The 19,032-nt window shown below is 41.5% G+C and overlaps 1 protein-coding gene across 11 annotated transcripts in view; it reads right to left on the bottom strand.

Annotated features, from left to right (window-relative positions):
- The window catches only part of ANKRD44 (ankyrin repeat domain 44), a 225,996-nt gene that overhangs the window by 61,845 nt on the left and 145,119 nt on the right, over positions 1-19,032 (bottom strand). For 7 of the 11 annotated variants that reach the window (XM_050969482.1, XM_050969491.1, XM_050969485.1 and 4 more), the window contains exons 10-14: positions 17,622-17,736; positions 12,621-12,703; positions 11,237-11,354; positions 6,851-6,919; positions 3,691-3,831 (exon numbers count right to left, since the gene is read on the bottom strand). In XM_050969482.1, coding sequence (XP_050825439.1) covers positions 3,691-3,831; positions 6,851-6,919; positions 11,237-11,354; positions 12,621-12,703; positions 17,622-17,736 — 526 coding nt within the window. The remainder of the gene's footprint in view (positions 1-3,690; positions 3,832-6,850; positions 6,920-11,236; positions 11,355-12,620; positions 12,704-17,621; positions 17,737-19,032) is intronic. The other 4 variants (XM_050969487.1, XM_050969488.1, XM_050969490.1 and 1 more) reach the window with 1 other exon arrangement.

Here is a 19,032-nt window from a genome sequence, read left to right as displayed (position 1 = left end):
TCCCTTTGTTCCCCTCTCAAAGAATAGGAAGGGCTAGGATTAGTTTCAAGCTCGATGGCACCACCGGGTGAAACAGCAGGCAAGGAGGGCATATACCACAGCAGATACAAATGGTCTTTACTGCTATTGTTAAATTCAGAAGTCTTAGCAGGCTTAGATGCTTGGCACCTAGAGAGATAAGAGGACTGAGGAGATTCTGAAATGAGAAAAATGGCAACTTTGGTCTGAAAGATGGGTAAGAAAACCCTAGGGATTTAGCCATAGATCTAGTATCTAGTTTTCTAATTTCAACAGATTTACTATTACCTCAGGGTCTCTAGAGAGCAAATCAAGAACATCAGAGTGCACTTCTTGCGGCAATCCAGACAGTCTCAGCCATAAAACATTGTGAAGTATCACTGCTGATGCCAGAAAATGAACAATTGTCCTAGACATGTCCAGCAACATGTGTCTCACCTTTTAACTTCTCAGGAAAGGGTCATATCATAGGAATTTTTTACTGCATAAGACGACATTATAGAGGTCCATCGCTACCTGATAGTTTAGTAACTTTCTGCATATGCACATTGCAAGAGACACCAACAAATAAGATCATTTTCAAAGCTGGACTAGTTTGTGTGATTCTCTGTCCTGGGGGGTCTCATGTGAAGGTACTGCCACTCTCCACTATATTGGAAGCCATAAAAACAACCAGAGGTGAAATGAGGAAAAAGCAATCTTACTAATGTTTGGGGATTTGACTAAATGAATCAGGCTTTTTGCCACTGCTAAAACTGGCTTGATGGATCCTAAGTTTGGTCAAGGGCCTGTTTATAGGCAGGCCCCTGACTTGTCATGTCAGAACTCCAGACAGCAGGAGAGGCCCAAAATCGCAAAAGTTAGCTTTGGACCAAGAGTTTCAGTACAAGGAGTAGCAGCTCCTGATGGAGACTGGCCTAGAAATTTCCATCCCTAGTATATGATAGACTAGAGGGAAGGCAAGTGGATGTACAGGAAGTGCAGTCCTTTGAAGACTCCGCTGCCTCATGGCTAGGAGCATATGGATCTGAGGGTGACGTTCATGTACTTCCTATCCGTTTTACTGCAGGGCATGGTTCTGTGGTTTGCAATGGCCTGGCACACAACCTTCTACAGTGGGGCTACACAGAGGCCATTTCAAGCGAGCAATTAAGCTTTTAGAAGATGTTATACTGGATATGAATTGTATGTCAAACAATTTTTTACAAGACTTAAATGTATAAAGAAACCAAAGTGAATTATCCCTTAGACCGGGAGAGGAACAGAGAGGACTGTGGGGGAATATCCTAACAGGCAATGAAAACAGCTGACTAATGGTTTTAATTTCCAAAGGAGACCTAAGGCTATCATAGAATCATAGATTATTAGGGTTGGAAGTGACCTCAGGAGGTCATCTAGTCCAACCCCCTGCTCAAAGCAGGACCAATTCCCCAAATGGCCCCCTCAAGTATTGAACTCACAACCCTGGGTTTAGCAGGCCAATACTCAAACCACTGAGCTATCCCTCCCCCATTTGATCTATACTTCATGTCATAGGGCAGACACCACCAAATTATGTAACAAACTGAGAATTAGAAATTGTACAGACTAACCAGAGATTTAAGAGAAGGGGAGATGTCATTAATGAAGCTGTTGAGGAGAGTTTCTTAATCCCACTAGAATCAGACTTCGTTCCCAATGGGCTTAAGAGCACTGCATAACATTGGTCCCATACTCCAACCAACAAACCTCCGGTTCCCACAAGTACAGTGGTCTTTTCTGCTAATGGCTGTGTTCAGGGTTTTATAAAATATGCTAATGAGTGAATACAATGTAACTAGAATATGCTTCATACAAAAGGTCTCTTGTAAGGTATCATTACAAATCTTATAATCTATTGACTGTGATCATCCTATTTGTATAAATGTATCACTCTTGTATCTGAAACTAGAAATATGAAATCTAACTCTGAGGGCCTATAGTAGTTATGCAAAGTGTGGGCCATTAATGGTGGTTTGGAATCTTGATGACTCCCATTAACCAGGACAATTGTCTGCAGATGGGTGCGTTTTACTTGTAAGTTTTCCTGTATACTTGTGTGCTGGCAAGTGGGCAATGAAGTCTTGCAGTGACATGTGATCATGTTACCTGAACTGGAATCCATCTTTAACCTGGTGTCTTTCCATTGAGAAGGAGGGAGTGGGAACCCAGAGAAGGACAAAGGATTCCCGCCTTAGGCAAAAGATATATAAAAGGAGGAGAATAGAACAAAGGGAGGAGAGGAGCCATCATGAAGAATCCCCTAGCTACCACCTAAGCTGGAACAAGAGCTGTACCAGGGGAAGGAATTATGCCCAGGCCTGGAAGATGTCCAGTCTGAGGAACAAACTTACTGAAGCATCTCTGAGGGTGAGATTATCTGTATTCAGTTTGATTAGACATAGATTTGCGCATTTTATTTGATTTGGCTTGGTGACTTACTTTGTTCTGTCTGTTACTACTTGGAACCACTTAAATCCTACTTTCTGTATTTAATAAAATCACTTTTTACTTATTAACTAACTCAGAGTATGTATTAATACCTGGGGGAGCAAACAGCTGTGCATCTCTCTCTATCAGTGTTACAGAGGGCGAACAATTTATGAGTTTACCCTGTATAAGCTTTATACAGGATAAAACAGATTTATTTGGGTTTAGACCCCATTGGGAGTTGGGCATCTGAGTATTTAAGACAAGCGCACTTTTGTTAGCTGCTTTCAGGTAAATCTGCAGCTTTGGGGCAAGTAATTCAGACCCTGGGTCTTTGCTGGAGCAGACGGGAGTGTCTGGCTCAGCAAGACAGGGTGCTGGGGCCCTAAGCTGGCACGGAAGGCAGGGGTAGAAGTAATCTTGGCACATCAGGTGGCAGTTCCCAGGGGGTTTCTGTGATCCAACTCGTCACAGGCTGTTCCCACTTTTCTGCTGGAACACAGAATCCTGCCTCTCCTGTTGAGTCCCCAGTTGCTTAGCAGCCTCTCACCCCCAATGGGTTCTGTTTCTGTCAGCCCACACAGTGACATTCACGGGGGGGCCTAACTCATAAGTGCTGGAACTAGGGATGCTGGTGCACTCACTGGCTTGAAGTGGTTTTCATGGTATACAAGTTTCACAGTTTTGTTGAATGGCTCTTAGCACCCCCACTGTACAAATTGTTCCAGCATCCTCAGACCTATTCCACCTCTGATAGAAAAGTATGGGTAGGCTGGCAATAGCTTGTCATTGTTGTCATCCCCCATCTGGAAAGATCTCCCTCCCATTGCCTCATGCTCTATCCGTTTAAAAAGACCACAACAGAAGAGCAGGAATGGGAAATTTCCTGAACTCTCCCTTGTGGGAAAATAATCAGAATAAGGAAACATGAAGGCAAAGTGGGAAGGGAAGTCGTTCAGCAGGAGAAGGTGGGCAGCATTTTGGGGATTTATGTGGCAATTTAAATTAAAAGGTAAATTGTGCAGCTGCATGACTGCACTATACATGACTCTGCTTATAATCAAAGCTATTTCAGTAATAGGTATGTCTTTGAGGAGGAGGAGGATTACCTTTGCTTATGGGTTTATTTTTGTTTGTTTAAATGAGATTATGGCATGAAAAGAATATAAATGACAATGAGTTAGAAACACAGTAAAAACAAGGAATACAAATAGGCTTTTTTACTTTCTGTCCATGTCTGAAGCAGCAGCGTAGTGCAAAGCAGTACGTCCCCAGTCATCTGTTTCATTAATATTTGCCCCTGTCGTCACCAGTGTCTCGATACAATGGAAATGACAATTCGCAGCTGCATAGTGCAAAGGTGTCCTGCAAAACAAATAGCAATTTATTGCTTCAAATACTATCTAAAACATGATGTGGATTATACTAATGAGTCCCAATTGCACCATTCCTAGAGAGGCCTCAGGTAAAACAAAACAACCCTCCATACTCCTCCTCCCCGCCCCCCCCCAAAAAACCCTCAAGTTTTGGGGTTTATTTACAGCTTCTTGTTCAACCAAAAAACACGAATTCGTCTCCGGTTACATTCACTTAATGAAGTTTAATGGTCTAAGCCAGAGGTGGGCAAACTACGGCCTGCAGGATAGTCCTGTCCAGCCTCTGATGTCCTGGCCTGGGAGGCTAGCCCCAGGCCCCTCCCCCGCTGCTCCCCCTCTCCCACAGCCATGGAGCCAGGGGGTTGGATAAGGGGCAGGAGGTCCCGAGGGGCAGTCACAGGACAGGGAGCAGGGGGCAGTTAGATGGGGCGGAGCGTCAAGGGATGGGAAACAGGGGGCAGTTTGATAGGGCAGAGGTTCTGGGGGGGCAGGGTACGGGAAACAGGGAGGGTTAGATAGCGGGTGCAGTCCCGGAGGGGCGGTTGGGGTGGTCAGGGGACAAGGAAAGGGGGGAAGGGTTGGATGGGTGAGGGTTTCTGAGCGGGGCACAGTCAGGGGGCGGGCAGTGGGAGGGGTTGAATGGGGGCAGGCGCCAGGCTGTTTGGGGAGGCACAGCCCCTACCCAGCCCTCCATACCGTTTTGCAACTCTATTGTGGCCCTCGGGCCAAAAAGTTTGCCCACCCCTGGTCTAAACTCCAGACAAGCAATATAAAACCCAGCAAAACACCACCAATTGGGCAGTTCTTACGTTTCCAGAGCTCTCTGCCTGGTTTGTGCCCTGTCTCTCCCTCCCATGAAAGTAGCTCAGCCACTTTTTAAGTCAGCAGGCTCAGCTGCAGCCTGTTGCCTCAACTCAGGGTGACACAATGAAACATCAGCCTGTATTTAATCCTCAAAACATCATAGTGTTGCCTGGCTCAGTCAGAGGCTATGGGCAATGACTGCAGCGGGGTGTGACATAGCTGTGCGATGACCTATCCACCCTGTCACACTGACAGATTCCAACATCCAAGAAAGGATTCATTGTGCAGTATAGTTCAGAGAGTCAGATTTGGCATCCCCAACTCAGAAGCATGAGTATCATTCAGAAAGCACATTCATTGCTCGGAAGGCACGAGTTCCCTGCTGGGTATGAAATTTTCAAAGGCTGCTTCTACCACTCAAAGACATGAAAAACCCTCTACCAATTAAAATTCTTCGGTCCCGCCCCCCAAAAAAGGTTTTTTTGTTTCACTTATTTTTTTGGGAAATTGTGAAATGCAAATAACCAAAGAGTGCTTCATTTTCTTACTAGCTCTCTCAGTTTTGTACCTGTTTCATTTACACGGGATAAAGAACAGCTTTGTTTTTGTGTCAAAGCTGTTGCCGAAAGGTGACATACCTCACTATGTCTCTTTAGTGCATATGGTTTAAAAACAAAGCGGAAAGCCCTTTACTGCACCTTTAGGATGAAATGCCAATAACACCTGTAACACATTAGAGCCTTTTAATGTTAATTGCTTTATGTCGTCATTATGAACAAGGAGCAAAACTTCCTAAAAGTTATAATCTTGTATATTTCATTTGCGAAGGCTTTTACAATGTCCTTGGCGGGATAAACAGCACAAATGGTCCTTAAAGAGTACCCATTTAAAAATACCGCAAGACTCGTTTTTTTCTATTTTAATTTGGTTACAGTACATTCATGTAGTATTTTTTGGATTAGACTTTCCTTCCTATCCAGCTCTTTAAACTGAGCTGTGCTATTACTCATATCGCAATTCAAAAGCAAGTAAATCACACATATTGGGACCAAGATTTTCAAGAGTGGGGACCTAATGTGAGGTTCCTAACTCATTTCAGTATTAGCTTTGCTGCACTGCCACAATGAGAAAAGCAAAGGTGTTTGAGCTGGTGCCCTGCTGGCTAGCATGACAGGGAGTTTTGACTGGGAATTCTGTGAGCACAGATTTGAAATTTCTTAACACCTGTGGTCCAAAATAGCCCAAATCTGACTAATATCTGGGTTCGTTGCAAGGCTCATCTGTTTTCCGATTTTAAAATAGGGAGGAAGGGGTTGGGAGAAGAGAAATTTTAATGAGACGGATGGAAAATTGTTCAAGAGAAAGGAGGAGATTTGTGATGGGTTATTTTAAGCTGTTGCCCTCAAAGGTGCATAGTGCATGAGATCGGGCCCCCTTTTTACCCTTTCTATAACACAAATAATTTAGGCTCTTGAAAATTCACTTGATTTTCAAAATGGCAGAACAATTCAGCTGTTCCCATTGACTAGATTGGGAGCTGCGGAGAGCTCAGCCATTTTGAAAATTTGTTTAGGTGCCTAAGGCCTCAATCTTGCAAAGTCTTATGCACATGGTTAACTTTACACACCATGAGTAGCCACTAAAGTTAATGGGACTACTAACAGTGTGAGAAGTTAAGCACATGCATACGCATTTCCAGGATCAGAGCTTAAAGATGAAGTAGGCTCCTATTTTTTAAATCCGTGGCGTGGGTGAAAACTATTTGGCTGAATGTGCAATGTACATCCGGGGTGCTCAGGAAGTTGAATCAGCCCATCCATTTCTGTCATAACAATACCGGCATTATTTTACTTTGAGAAAGCCTAGAAAGCAGGCTCTCCCCACAGTGACGTGCAGGTGCTATCTTGGGCACAAAAGCACAAGGATCCAAGCAGCACGAACATCAATGAGGAATAAAATGAAACCACTGATATTTTTAAACAAGAAAGACTCAAGAGCATGTGCTTGGCTTTCATGTATTTAATATAGTCTGCACCTGCCTTTTTGGCATTTAACTTCAAGCGCAGTATCCTATTGGGAATGGTGATTTCCTACCCCCTTTTATGGTTTACCTTTTTAAGCAGAACATATGATTTCCAGATTGAGGGCTTTTTCTCTCCCTTTTTTTGAAATATATCTGAAAAAGAGCTTCACAATTTACATACCTCCCACATTTGTCCTTTTTATCAAAATCTGCTCCACTGCTCTGCAAGAGTTTTACACATTCAACGTTACTGAAAAGACAAGGAAAGAAAACAAAGCATGAGCAAAACAGAAGTTTTCATCTTGGTCAGTACCAAAAAAAAAAAAAAAGTGTTATTTCACTATTTGCAGTGCAGAAACGGCATAAAACTTCAATTCAAGCCCAAACAAACCGAGAAAAAGGAAACTTGTGGAGATCACACCTTTATTACTAGATAAGTTTGGAATGCTATCCCAGACAAGCTAAAAACTAGGGCCATCAAGCAATTAAAAAATTAATTGCAATTAATCTCATTGTTAATAACAGAATACCATTTATTTAAATATTTTTGATGTTTTCTACATTTTCAAATACATTGATTTCAATTACAACACAGAATACAAAGTGTACAGTGCTCATTTTATATTTATTTTTTATTACAAGTATTTGGACTGTGAAAAACAAAAGAAATAGTATTTTTCAATTCACCTAATACAAGTGCTGTAGTGCAATCTCTATCATGAAAGTTGAACTTACAAATGTAGAATCATGTACAAAAAATAACTGCATTCAAAAATACTACATTGTAAAGCTTTAGAGCCTACAAGTCCACTCAGTCATATGTCAGCCAATCACTCAGACAAACAAGTTTGATTACAATCTGCAGAAGATAATGCTGCCGACTTCTTGTTTACAATGTCACCTGAAACTGAGAACAGGCATTTGCGTGGCATTGTTGTATCTGGCTTCGCAAGATATTTATGTGCCAGATGCGCTAAAGATTCGTATGTCCCTTCATGGTTCAACCAACAGTCCAGAGGATATGCATCCATGCTGATGACAGGTTCTGCTTGATAACAATCCAAAGCAGAGCGGACTGACGCATGTTCATTTTCATCATCTGAGTCAGATGCCACCAGCAGAAGGTTGATTTTCTTTTTTGGTGTTTCAGGTTCTGTAGTTTCCACATCCAAGTGTTGCTCTTTTAAAACTTCTGAAACCAAGCTCCACACCTCGTCCCTCTCAGATTTTGGAAGGAACTTCAGATTCTTAAACTTTGGGTCGAGTGCTGTAGCTATTTTTAGATATATCTCACATTGGTACCTTCTTTGCATTTTGTCAAATCTGTTGTGAAAAAGTGTTCTTAAAACAAAAATGTTCCGGGTCATCATCCAAGACTGCTATAACATGAAATATATGGCAGAATGTGGATAAAACAGAGCAAGAGACATACTATTCTCCCCCAAGGAGTTCAGTCATAAATTTAATTAACATTTTTTTTTAATGAGCATAATCAACACAGAAGCATGTCCTCTGGAATGGTGGCCGAAGCATGAAGGGGCATATGAATGTTTAGCATATCTTGTCCGTAAATGCCTTCCAACGCCAGCTACAAAAGTGCCATGCGAACACCTGTTCTCACTTTCAGGTTACACTGTAAATAAGAAGCAGGCAGCATTATCTCCTGTAAATGTAAACAAACTTGTTTGTCTTAGCGATTGGCTGAACAAAAAGGAGGACTGAGTGGACCTGTAGGTTCTAAAGCAGGGGTTGGCAATCTTCGGCACGCGGCCCATCAGGGTAATCCGCTGACGGGCTGAGACACATTTTGTTTATCTTGACTGTCCGCAGGCACAGCCCCCCACAGCTCTCAGTGGCCGAGGTTCACCATTCCCGGCCAATGGGAGCTGCAGGAAATGGCAGCCAGCACGTTCCTGTGGCCTGTCACTTCTCGCAGCTCCCACTGGCCAGGAATGGTGAACCATGGCCACTGGGAGCTGTAGGGGGCCGTGTCTGCAGATCGCCAATGTAAACAAAATGTCTCACGGCCTGCCAGCGGATTACCCAGGTGGGCTGCATGCCGAAGGTTGCTGACCCTGTTCTAAAGTTTCACATTGTTATGTTTTTGAGTACAGTTATGGAACAAAAAAAAAGGTTACACTTTCACGATACAGAGATTGCACTACAGTACTTGTATGAGGTGAATTGAAAAATACTATTTCTTTTATCATTTTTACAGTGCAAATATTTGTAATAAAAAATAATATGAAGTGTGCACCATACACCTTGTATTCTGTGTTGTAATAGAAATCAATACATTTGAAAACGTAGAAAAACCATCCAAAATACTGAATACATTTCAATTGGTATTCTATTATTTAACAGTGCGATTAATCAGAATTAATTTTTTTTAGTTAAATGCGTGAGTTAACTGTGATTAATCAACAGCTCTCGTTAAACAAATCAATAATATAAATAGAAATTAATAAATATATCCTGGATTCAAGGTGAGGGAAGGCAGTCAAAAATTTCCGAAGGAAGTTGTGCTGCTAATACTTCCGATGCTGAGCTGAGAATTTTTCCAAGAACAATTCTGAAGTTTGAAGCAAACTTACAAAATGCTGGGCTAATAATGAGGAGGAGATTTAGGCCCCAGTTCAGGAAAGCACTTAAGGACGTCATCTATTTTTTATTCATATGCTGAAGTCCACTTTTTTCTGCAAAACATTTAGCATAAACTTAACTTTAAGCACCTACTTAAATCCCATTTTCTTCAATGAGACTTAAGAACAAGCTTAAAGTTAAGAACACCCTTAAGAGCTTTGTTGCATTCAAATAGGATTATTAGTAGTTTTTATCCCCACTGAATGAATTCAATATGATACAACTATGTGTTGTTATTGTTGAAATTGAAGTGATTCTTGATGGAAAATAAAATAGCTGCATTTTAATATCTTTGTAATTCAAGTAAATTAATGTACAATACCAAACCAGAAGATCATGTAATGAAGCACAATAATCTTCCAACACTCCTTTGTCATTCAGAGAGGTAATAAATCATTTCTACTGAGAAACAGAAAAAAGAGATCCTTTGAAAGCTAGTCTTGTCTCAATGCCAATATAACTCCCATTAATGTTAATAGGAGTTACAGGCATGCATCAAGAGGAAAATATGTGTTTTATGTACCGCTCCAGTTCCAGTGTAAAAGAAGCAGATGGAACAAAACTGGTGTTCACCCAAATCTAAAATTGCCAGTGTATAAAATATCTACAAAATGCTCCCCACAACGTACCCAAATTTTACCTCTTATTTCAGTCCCTTTCTTTCAGACACCTGGGGTATTATTTTGAGTCCAGCTTTAAGGAGAGTTACTTTCCGTAGAGTGCTCTGTCATGGTAATTCAGTCCACCCAACTACTATACATCTTCTGTTCACCGTATGAAATAAATGCTTATCAAGAACAAGCCTGTCTAGTGTCTGAAATACTCATTATGTACTTGTGATGCGACGACTTTTGTGAAGTGGACAATGGTCCACTAAGAAGTGAGCTGACAACTCATTCTTACAAAGGCTACCACATAGTCACCAGGTAGTTACCATATCTGGTCAATACAACCCTTGCCAATCTAGGATGGATTCTAGAGGCTCCATCTAGCAATCTTCTGAGCCATCAAGTCCTCAGCAGAAGAGCCAGAAAACAATAGCTTGCCAAGTGCTTTTTCCGTGTTAATTTCAAACAAATCTACTGTGAACTAACAGCAAATCTTGAAAGGAACTGGGCAGGAGGGCTACAAATGAAACTGCCGTAATTTAATTTTCATTCATTTTCACTCCTAGGATCCCATCGCCCATCTGAATTGCATCAGAGGATGAAAACCTTTTGATTCTGTATTTCAGTTACTTTCAATGGGCTTAGGAGGCTTAAAATAATCTTTCTCTGACTGAAACCTGGAAAAAGAGACTGTGGCGTTTTAATGCCTTAAAAATCTTCTTTTAACTAGATTTTGATGCAAGGACACAACAAGGGGGCAGTGCCTCGCTGCACTCCACCAGGAGCATCTCAGGGAGCCGCTATTCCTTCCCTGCATCCACCTTCAAGGGACTGTCATTTACTGCTGGCCCATGTAAGCCTTAAACTACAACCCCACCTCCTATGCTGGCATGTCAGTACTGGCCAGTGAGAGAAAGGCATGGAGCCAAGAGTCCAACCCACGCAATCAGGGAGAAGTGAGGGAGTGTGTAGCCTCTCTTGCTCCTGATACCGGACCCAAAGTCTAAGCAGTCTGCAGAAGACAGGGAGATTGTTACTCCTTTCCATAGGTGTAGATTTCAAATCACAAACCAGCCTTCTGTAATAAAAGGCCAGGTCCTATCACTCTTATTCACAATACAAGTAGACCTAATTTGAGCCTCAGTTTACTAAATGCTGGTCGGACATGGCCTGGAGAGAGAAAGATTTTACATCAAATTGTTTTGCTCCTCTTTAATTAGAACGAATTCCTTTGCAGATGGTACAGCTGGCTTGAGTTACACCGACTCCACAATTAAATTACAACTAGAGTAACAGCTATAATTGTAACTACTCACCCTCCTGCAGCAGCAGCGTGGAGGCACGTTCTTCCAAAATTATCTGGGGTGTCTATTTCAAAGCCTGCAGACAGCACGTGCTCATTACTAAACAAGGACACTATGCTATACTTTTGTCCTAGTTAAACCACAAGAAACATTTCAGAGACAGAAAAAACAGTTAGTTAGAAAAAACAGAACACAAGCAACTCTAGTCAGCAAGTGGTTGTCATGGAAACGGACAGTGGCTGCTCAAGCTTGGTGGCTCTATAAAAAGAACTGTGAAGTCAAAAAGAATCTATTTCCACATTCAGCCTTGGGCTACATAGCTATTAAATCATGTGACAGGCATTTATGAGGCAGATTCTTATCGAGAGAATTGTGATAGCAGGCTATGCAGATACAAAAAAATGATGAAATGAGGAGAGGCACAGAGTGAGCCCTAGCATGCAGAGAGTTGAATTTTATTTATTTGTGTGTTTTCCAGGTTGTTTTTAGATTCTGGAAAAATGCTTCCAGGAACGTGCAACAGATGTTTTTAAAGATGCACAAGGCTGTAGACATAAACCCCACCGCAGATTCTTACGGAATTAACCCTGGGATGCCTACGCAGCCTGCTTCCCCTGCTGACCTAATAGCCCAGGACGGAGCACATCAGGGTTTGCTGTAATTGGGTATGCAAGTTACATTTTTCACGCTATTTTTCCCCTAAACATCCCAGGGGACTCAACCTTATGGCTGAGAGTGGTTGTGGGAGGTTTCACATGCCAAGGAGTTATACGTTTTTCTGGAAAATATATGAATTGCTCTCCATCTTTGAACTCAGTGGAACTTTGGCCTGCATAAGGAAGTCAGGAGTTGGCACCTTATTACTTTGAAAGAGCAGTATCAGCTAACTAACACTTGCCCCATGCCCCCTTCTGAGAACTTTAACTACCTCATTTTCTTTACTATAGCCCTGATTCAGGAAAGCATGTGTTTTAGTCCCATGAACTTCAATGGAATGTAAGCATTTGCTCAAGTGTTGTCCTCAGTAAGGGTGCTTTCCCCTGAATCAGGGCCTACAGTTGTTTCAGAAGAACCTACTGTATCTCACATTTTTACAGCTTGGTAAAGGATTTTCCCTTTCCTCCCCTTCCCTGTGAATTAAAATAAACTCTCTGTGACTGCCAGGGGAAAAAAAGCATTCAAAGGGCTTCAGGCATGAACAATACAGGATGCTAGTAATTATCAGCATGCAGTTAGGAAAGCCATGCACACTCCCGTATGCCAAGCCACACAATCACATGAAGCAGCACAGGAAGTCTTTCATTTGGACAATTCACAACACTGAATAAAACGGAGGCCATAAGCAGCATGTTCATGATATTAATTAAGCTCCACAGTTGCAGCTGGATTCACTTACCTGATGACAACAACTTCCTGCAGCAGTCCGAGTGAGCGTTTAGTGCTGCTAAATGTAAGGGGAACATCTTGTGGATACCGCACCTGTTAGGCAGAACAGTTTTATTAGTTACCAAAAGAATGGTTTACATTCAACCCAGATGATGAAAATTCCTCTTAAAAAATATTGTGTCTATACTTCTGCAGGTGGCTCTTTCTTGCATCATCAATTTTATTTCTATCTTCTATAATCTCTGGGGTTTAGTTTGTTTGTTAAAGCATAATGTTAGCATCCAATTTTGATTACAATCGGACAGCAAGGCTAGTGGTTTTTAAAACGAGATGAGAACCTAAGAGAGAAGCTAAGAGAATGGATTTTATTTAGATTCAATTTCTACTGTGACTGTCAGTTGCAACACAAGTATTCTATCACATGAGGTAAAAAAGTAAACACTGAAAGAATCCCTGTATTGTCTCTAAAATCCGTCTTTCCTCTGCATCCCTGTTGCTAACATGCCAGTGTAAGTCTTATTCAGCTTTCACCTAGATTATTGCATCTCCCCCTCATCTTTGGCTTCTTGGTGTTTCCTTTTTCCATACTTAAGTCCATCCAAAATATCATTGTAAGGACATCTCCCTGTGCTCTGACCACCCCTTTCCTCACCCATATCTCACAATTGCCCTTTCCATCTACATCAAGTTCCAGGTCCTCATCCTCATCTTTGAGGTTCTGCCCCAGGTCATACATTTTTACTCTTTCCACACTATATGGCTTCTTCAGCTAACTGCTCTCTTTGTCTCCTGCCACTTGCAGCTTCTTGCCTTCTGTCAGGCTGCTATACACTTGTAACCGCCTCCCAGTTCCTGTGTGCCAAACATCCTACTTCATCTCATCCATCCTTAAACCCTCCACTTTCCCCAACCCTGCCTATATCCTCATGAGCAGTGTCTCCAGGCATTTGTGTGTTCAAATTATTAACCCATGAATCCTTTTTCAGTTAAACTGTCAGCTCCTCAAAGCGGATACCTTGGCAAAACCCTAAAACAAGAACCTAAAAACTTCGGGTCCTACATCCGTATCAGACATTTGCTTGATTTTTCAAACATACTGAATCCTCAACAGCTCCCATTGGCATCAATGTGGAGTGCTCTGTACCTTTCAGAATCAGGCAGGTGGCTAAATATGGTCTTAGAAGCCTAAGTTTAGGCTCCTGATTTTGAGACTCTTGTATTTTGGCAAGTTTTTGCAAAGTGTCATTTATGCTTACATTACTTTACCAATACTACGACATAAACAGTCTTAGAATCATAGAATATCAGAGTTGGAAGGGACCTCAGGAGGTCATCTAGTCCAACCCCTGATCAAAGCAGGACCAGTTCCCAACTAAATCATCCCAGCCAGGACTTTGTCAAGCTGGGCCTTAAAAACCTCTAAGGAAGGAGATTCCACTACCTCCCTAGGTAACCCATTCCAGTGCTTCACCACCTTGCTAGTGAAAGTTTTTCCTAATATCCAACCTAAACCTCCCCCACTGCAACTTGAGATCATTGCTCCTTGTTCTGTCATCTGCTACCACTGAGAACAGTTTAGATCCATCCTCTTTGGAACCCCCTTTCAGGTAGTTGAAAGCAGCTATCAAATCCCTCCCCTCATTCTTCTCTTCTGCAGACTAAACAATCCAGTTCCCTCAGCCTCTTCTCATAAGTCATGTGCTCCAGCTCCCTAAAAGATTTTTGTTGCCCTCCGCTGGACTCTTTCCAATTTTTCCACATCCTTCTTCTAGTGTGGGGCCCAAAACTGGACACAGTACTCCAGATGAGGCCTCACCAATGTCGAACAGAGGGGAATGATCACGTCCCTCAGTCTGCTGGCAATGCCCATACTTATACAGCCCAAAATGCTGTTAGCTCTCTTGGCAACAAGGGCACACTGTCAATTCCTATCCAGCTTCTTGTTCACTGTAACCCTTAGGTCCTTTTCTGAAGAACTGCTGCTTAGCCTTTCAGTCCCTAGTCTATAGCAATGCTTGGGATTCTTCCGTCCTAAGTGCAGGACTCTGCACTTGTCCTTGTTTTGAACCTCATCAGGTTTTTTTGGGGCCAATCCTCTCATTTGTCTAGGTCCCTCTGTATCCTATCCCTACCCTCCGGCATATCTACCACTCCTCCCAGTTTAGTGTCATCTGCAAACTTGTTGAGAGTGCAGTCCAAGCCATCCTCCAGATCATTAATGAAGATATTGAACAAAACTGGCCCTAGGTCTGACCCTTGGGGCACTTCGTTTGATACTGGCTGCCAACTAGACATTGATCACTACCCATTGAGCCCAACGATCTAGCCAGCTTTCTATCCACCTTATAGTCCATTCATCCAGCCCATACTACTTTAACTTGCTGGCAAATCCTTTTGTGCATATCACTATAGAGCTTCTGAAATCAGCTATTGTGTATGACATGAAAATCTACTGTTTGCTTTTGCAGATGCAGCTAAAAACAGTTAACTAAATTACTGGATGATGCCAGATGGATTCATAGCCATCTCTCAATTTCTTCAAGACAACCCAAGGATATACGTAACATGATCATATCACTAGGCAGGATTTCAGAAGGAACTTGTTTTTATGAAAGATTTGTTGGCAGGAAAATTCTTAGAGGAGAACTACGACGCTTTAGTGAAAGTTATTTCATACCAGGATAAGCTGTTTAAAATCCAGCTCTAACACAAGGCTTAAATTGACAAAAGGTGGCAACTGAGCTGAAACTGCAAAATATGTAGCTGTGCATACAACCCAGGCAGACGTTTGTGCAAATGTGCTCTCTTCCTCTCTCACATCATATACATTTTTATTATGCACACAAACACTAGTGCAGTTTTATATATATATGGATTTGTTGCAAAATCTGTATTGCCATTCCTCTTTTCCTTTCACATTGCATTTATCAACCCTTCCTACTTGACCACAATCAGAAGTGATCAACAGTGCCGTATAAATTTAATTTAATCAATGCCCTGCCAGCATCTAGGTCTCCCACAGAGTAAACCTGCCCAAGGATGCTCTGAAACTCTATTCTTTGAAAGGCAATAGCACAACTCCAACAAGCTGCTCAAGTCTGCCTAAACAGGTTGCATTTCTAAGCTGTGGATGTATTTATTTAACTTTAAATCACAAAGAGGATTTGTTATATATAGTCACTATGCATCTCTAATTTTTAGATCAATTTCCCCTTCCCCCCCTAGTTATCTCAAGCCACATTTCCCCATCACTGTATAGAGATTTCCACTCCAGTGCATATTTTGGCTGGCGTCAATTTGCACATCTGCTAGCCAGTGCCATACTGTATAGAGCTGCTCACAACTGCTCCCTACACTATTTACCTTCCATATCCCTGAAAGGCAATTGCATCAAATAGCTGACCTTGTCTGTAGTTTCTGCTAGCAGCACTGTAGAAATTCTTCCTTTTCCATGCCAGTTCAAGGAACTATGCCAAAGTTATTTACATAGAACACATATTAAAAGCTCATTCCCTCTAGCAGTACTGGGTAGGTAATTTCTTTTTCAGAACAGTGCCATCATTTGGATCTGCCTACTACATCTAAGCAGACTTCCCACTTCAGATACTTCTGCTGTTGGCAGAGGTATTTTATTTGATCAATGCACAGGTCACCCAAGTGTGAAATAGAAATTTTGAGCAGAAAACTTAAGATTGCAAGAGCTAGTTATCTCACTGCTATTCACTGTCACCTTAAAACTCAGAAAACAGATGGACTGAAACTTTATATATTAGAAAGAGCTATGAAAAATCATATTTAGACACAAAGGACCAGATGCTCAAGCTGGTATAAATCTGACCCTGCCTTTTTTGTCTGGTGAGAAGCAATTTTAATGAAGCAGATAGCAAAACATGGTGAAAAAATACTTATTTCAAAATCTCCAAATGAAAAGCCTAGAAAACTGCAAACATCTTTAAAAAGAAAAAACAGGTTGACCTGGGTCCTAAAGTAGGGTGTTCTCCAGCAACTACGGCAGTATTAGGCATCACATATACTTATGGTTGGTTCTAGTCAGGAAATATTCAAATTTCATGTTCAGATGTGTATGGTGAATATTACAAAACATTTGTAACAATATTTATGATGCTTCATTCATAGCGATGGGCAAATAACTAGCTCTCTCTGTTCTCTGCTTATTCAGGGAACAAGAGATTCACAGTAGATATCTAAACCAGGTCTCTTCCCTGGCATTACCCTGTGGCCACCAGGCTGCACTCTACCCCATCTCTTTTCCCTTTCAGAGTTAATTTTACTCTTCCCTCAACTGTTTTGGAAATTTAGTGCTCTGTTACCTCACTACTCTAGGGCGAGGTCCTAGGAGGTGCTAAACGTCCAACTTTCACTGAAATCAATGCACCTCCTAGGAATCGGCCTGCAATATGTATACATATATGTAATCATGAACATAGTCTAATACAGTCTCTTTCTCATACACACACAAATGCAGAGTAAAATCAGCCTAATAAATTCAATCCCTTGGAGCACAAAGAGTTGAACAACGTATCAAAATTTATCTCTCAGTTTCACTCAGTAAAACCCCAAAACAAAATCAGCCTCATCATCTCAGCCAGCTAAAGATCTGAAACCATAAGACACAAAGACTGGGCATCACAGCTGCATTAGGTTCTGAAATAATTTTACTGACTAAACCCAGCCTTGACTTTGAACATTTCTACTGATACTTATCCAGCACCAATGGATACTAGGTAAAGGAATGAATCAGTTTAGTACTACAAGCATATGGATGTAAATGTATTTATTTTAGAAACGGAGGGAATTACATGCCCTTCATCAGCAGCTTTATATTTTACACCGATTTCAAATTGACTTCCTGATACAAACTATTTGTTACTGAATTCATAATTATGCACATGCATTTTAACCTGGATACACTGGAATCCAAAAAATAAGCATTATCTAGTATTACCCATAATATTTAACCATTAGGAAAAGCATTTCTTCAGCAACCTACTTGGCAGCATCAGCTCCGCTGGTTATTAGGGTGTTAATCAAAAGCTCATGTCCATATCTCGCAGCCACATGCAGAGGGGTGTTGCCATCCTTATCAACACAGTCAATTTCACCTCCTGGAAAAGACATTTTCACACAGTGTAACGCACAAGGATTTAGTGTGAATCAGTGACCAGAAACACCATTTATTTATTTCCAGTGGATGCAGCTTACCCTCATAGTCACAGCTGTAGTTTAGTTTGTATATTCGCAGCAGAGACACTACATTTCTGGGACAGGGTATCAATACACAGCAAGCCATTTGCTGTGCCAGTCATGCAGGACGGCCACAATTCTGGCTGCTGCATTTTTTTTTACTTCATTCTATTCCCACTTCTCTGTATATTTTACATAGGCCTTTCCCCATAATTGCCTAGTGTGGTACACAGACACTGTAGGCGCTGCTGTGACTCTGAACTGTTGCAGATATAAAAGGCGTGAGCAGCTGCCCTAAATTAAATCAACAAAATTAATTCTTGAAACGTTGCCACAATTCTTTAGATCACTGGTGCTCAACCTTGCCCATAAACCAATGATAGAAGATGGAGCTCTTCCAGATGGGTCACCAGCTGCCTATTGCACCCTCACCAAGTCTGTCAATATTTGATCAGTGGTGCTGCCTGGTAGCTGTAGCCCGACCTACAGCTCCCTCAAGGTTTTCACAAACAGAAAACCCCAAGCACTTGCATAGCTGCTTCCTATCTTTGTTTGTCATGTGCTTCTTCAGGTGTATATTCATCTGTAATCAAATCTACATGCCACAACACAATTGTCGGTGCAGCAAGACACACAGGAAGAGAGAACTGAATGCAAAGTAACCTGGAGTAGAGCTGCAGGTTGTAGAGAACGTTTATACACAAAGAGAGAAAATAAACAGCACAGATACAAAACAGAGGTGGGGAAGAGAGTGTATTTAACCAAACAGCCCAACCCATGACACTAAAGCAGGTTTACTTTCAGCTTGTCTCCATAACCCTTTTGTAACATCACTATTTCATGTAAATAACTACTATATTTGCCATAGCTTTAGGCAGTCAGAAGGGAAGATAACCCTCCAAGAAGATCACTATTCAAAGACATGATCCTCAGTATTAAGAAGTTTAAACTCCACTGCATTAGACGATCTTCCAGATGGTTCATAGATTCTAAGGTCAGAAAGGATCACTGTGATCATCCAGTCTGACCTCCTGTGTAGCACAGGCCATAGAACTTCCCCAAAATAATTCCCAGAGCAGATCTTTTAGAAAAACATCCAAACCTGATTTACCAATGGTCAGTGGTGGAGAATCTACCATGACCCTTGGTAAATTATTCCAATGGTTAATTATTCTACTAGTTAAAAATTTACACCTTCTTTCCTGTCTGAATTTGTC

The sequence above is a fragment of the Gopherus flavomarginatus genome, chromosome 10 (assembly GCF_025201925.1).
Source record: "Gopherus flavomarginatus isolate rGopFla2 chromosome 10, rGopFla2.mat.asm, whole genome shotgun sequence".
NCBI classification, from domain to species: Eukaryota; Metazoa; Chordata; order Testudines; family Testudinidae; genus Gopherus; species Gopherus flavomarginatus.
This window is presented reverse-complemented; position numbering and strand designations above follow the sequence as displayed.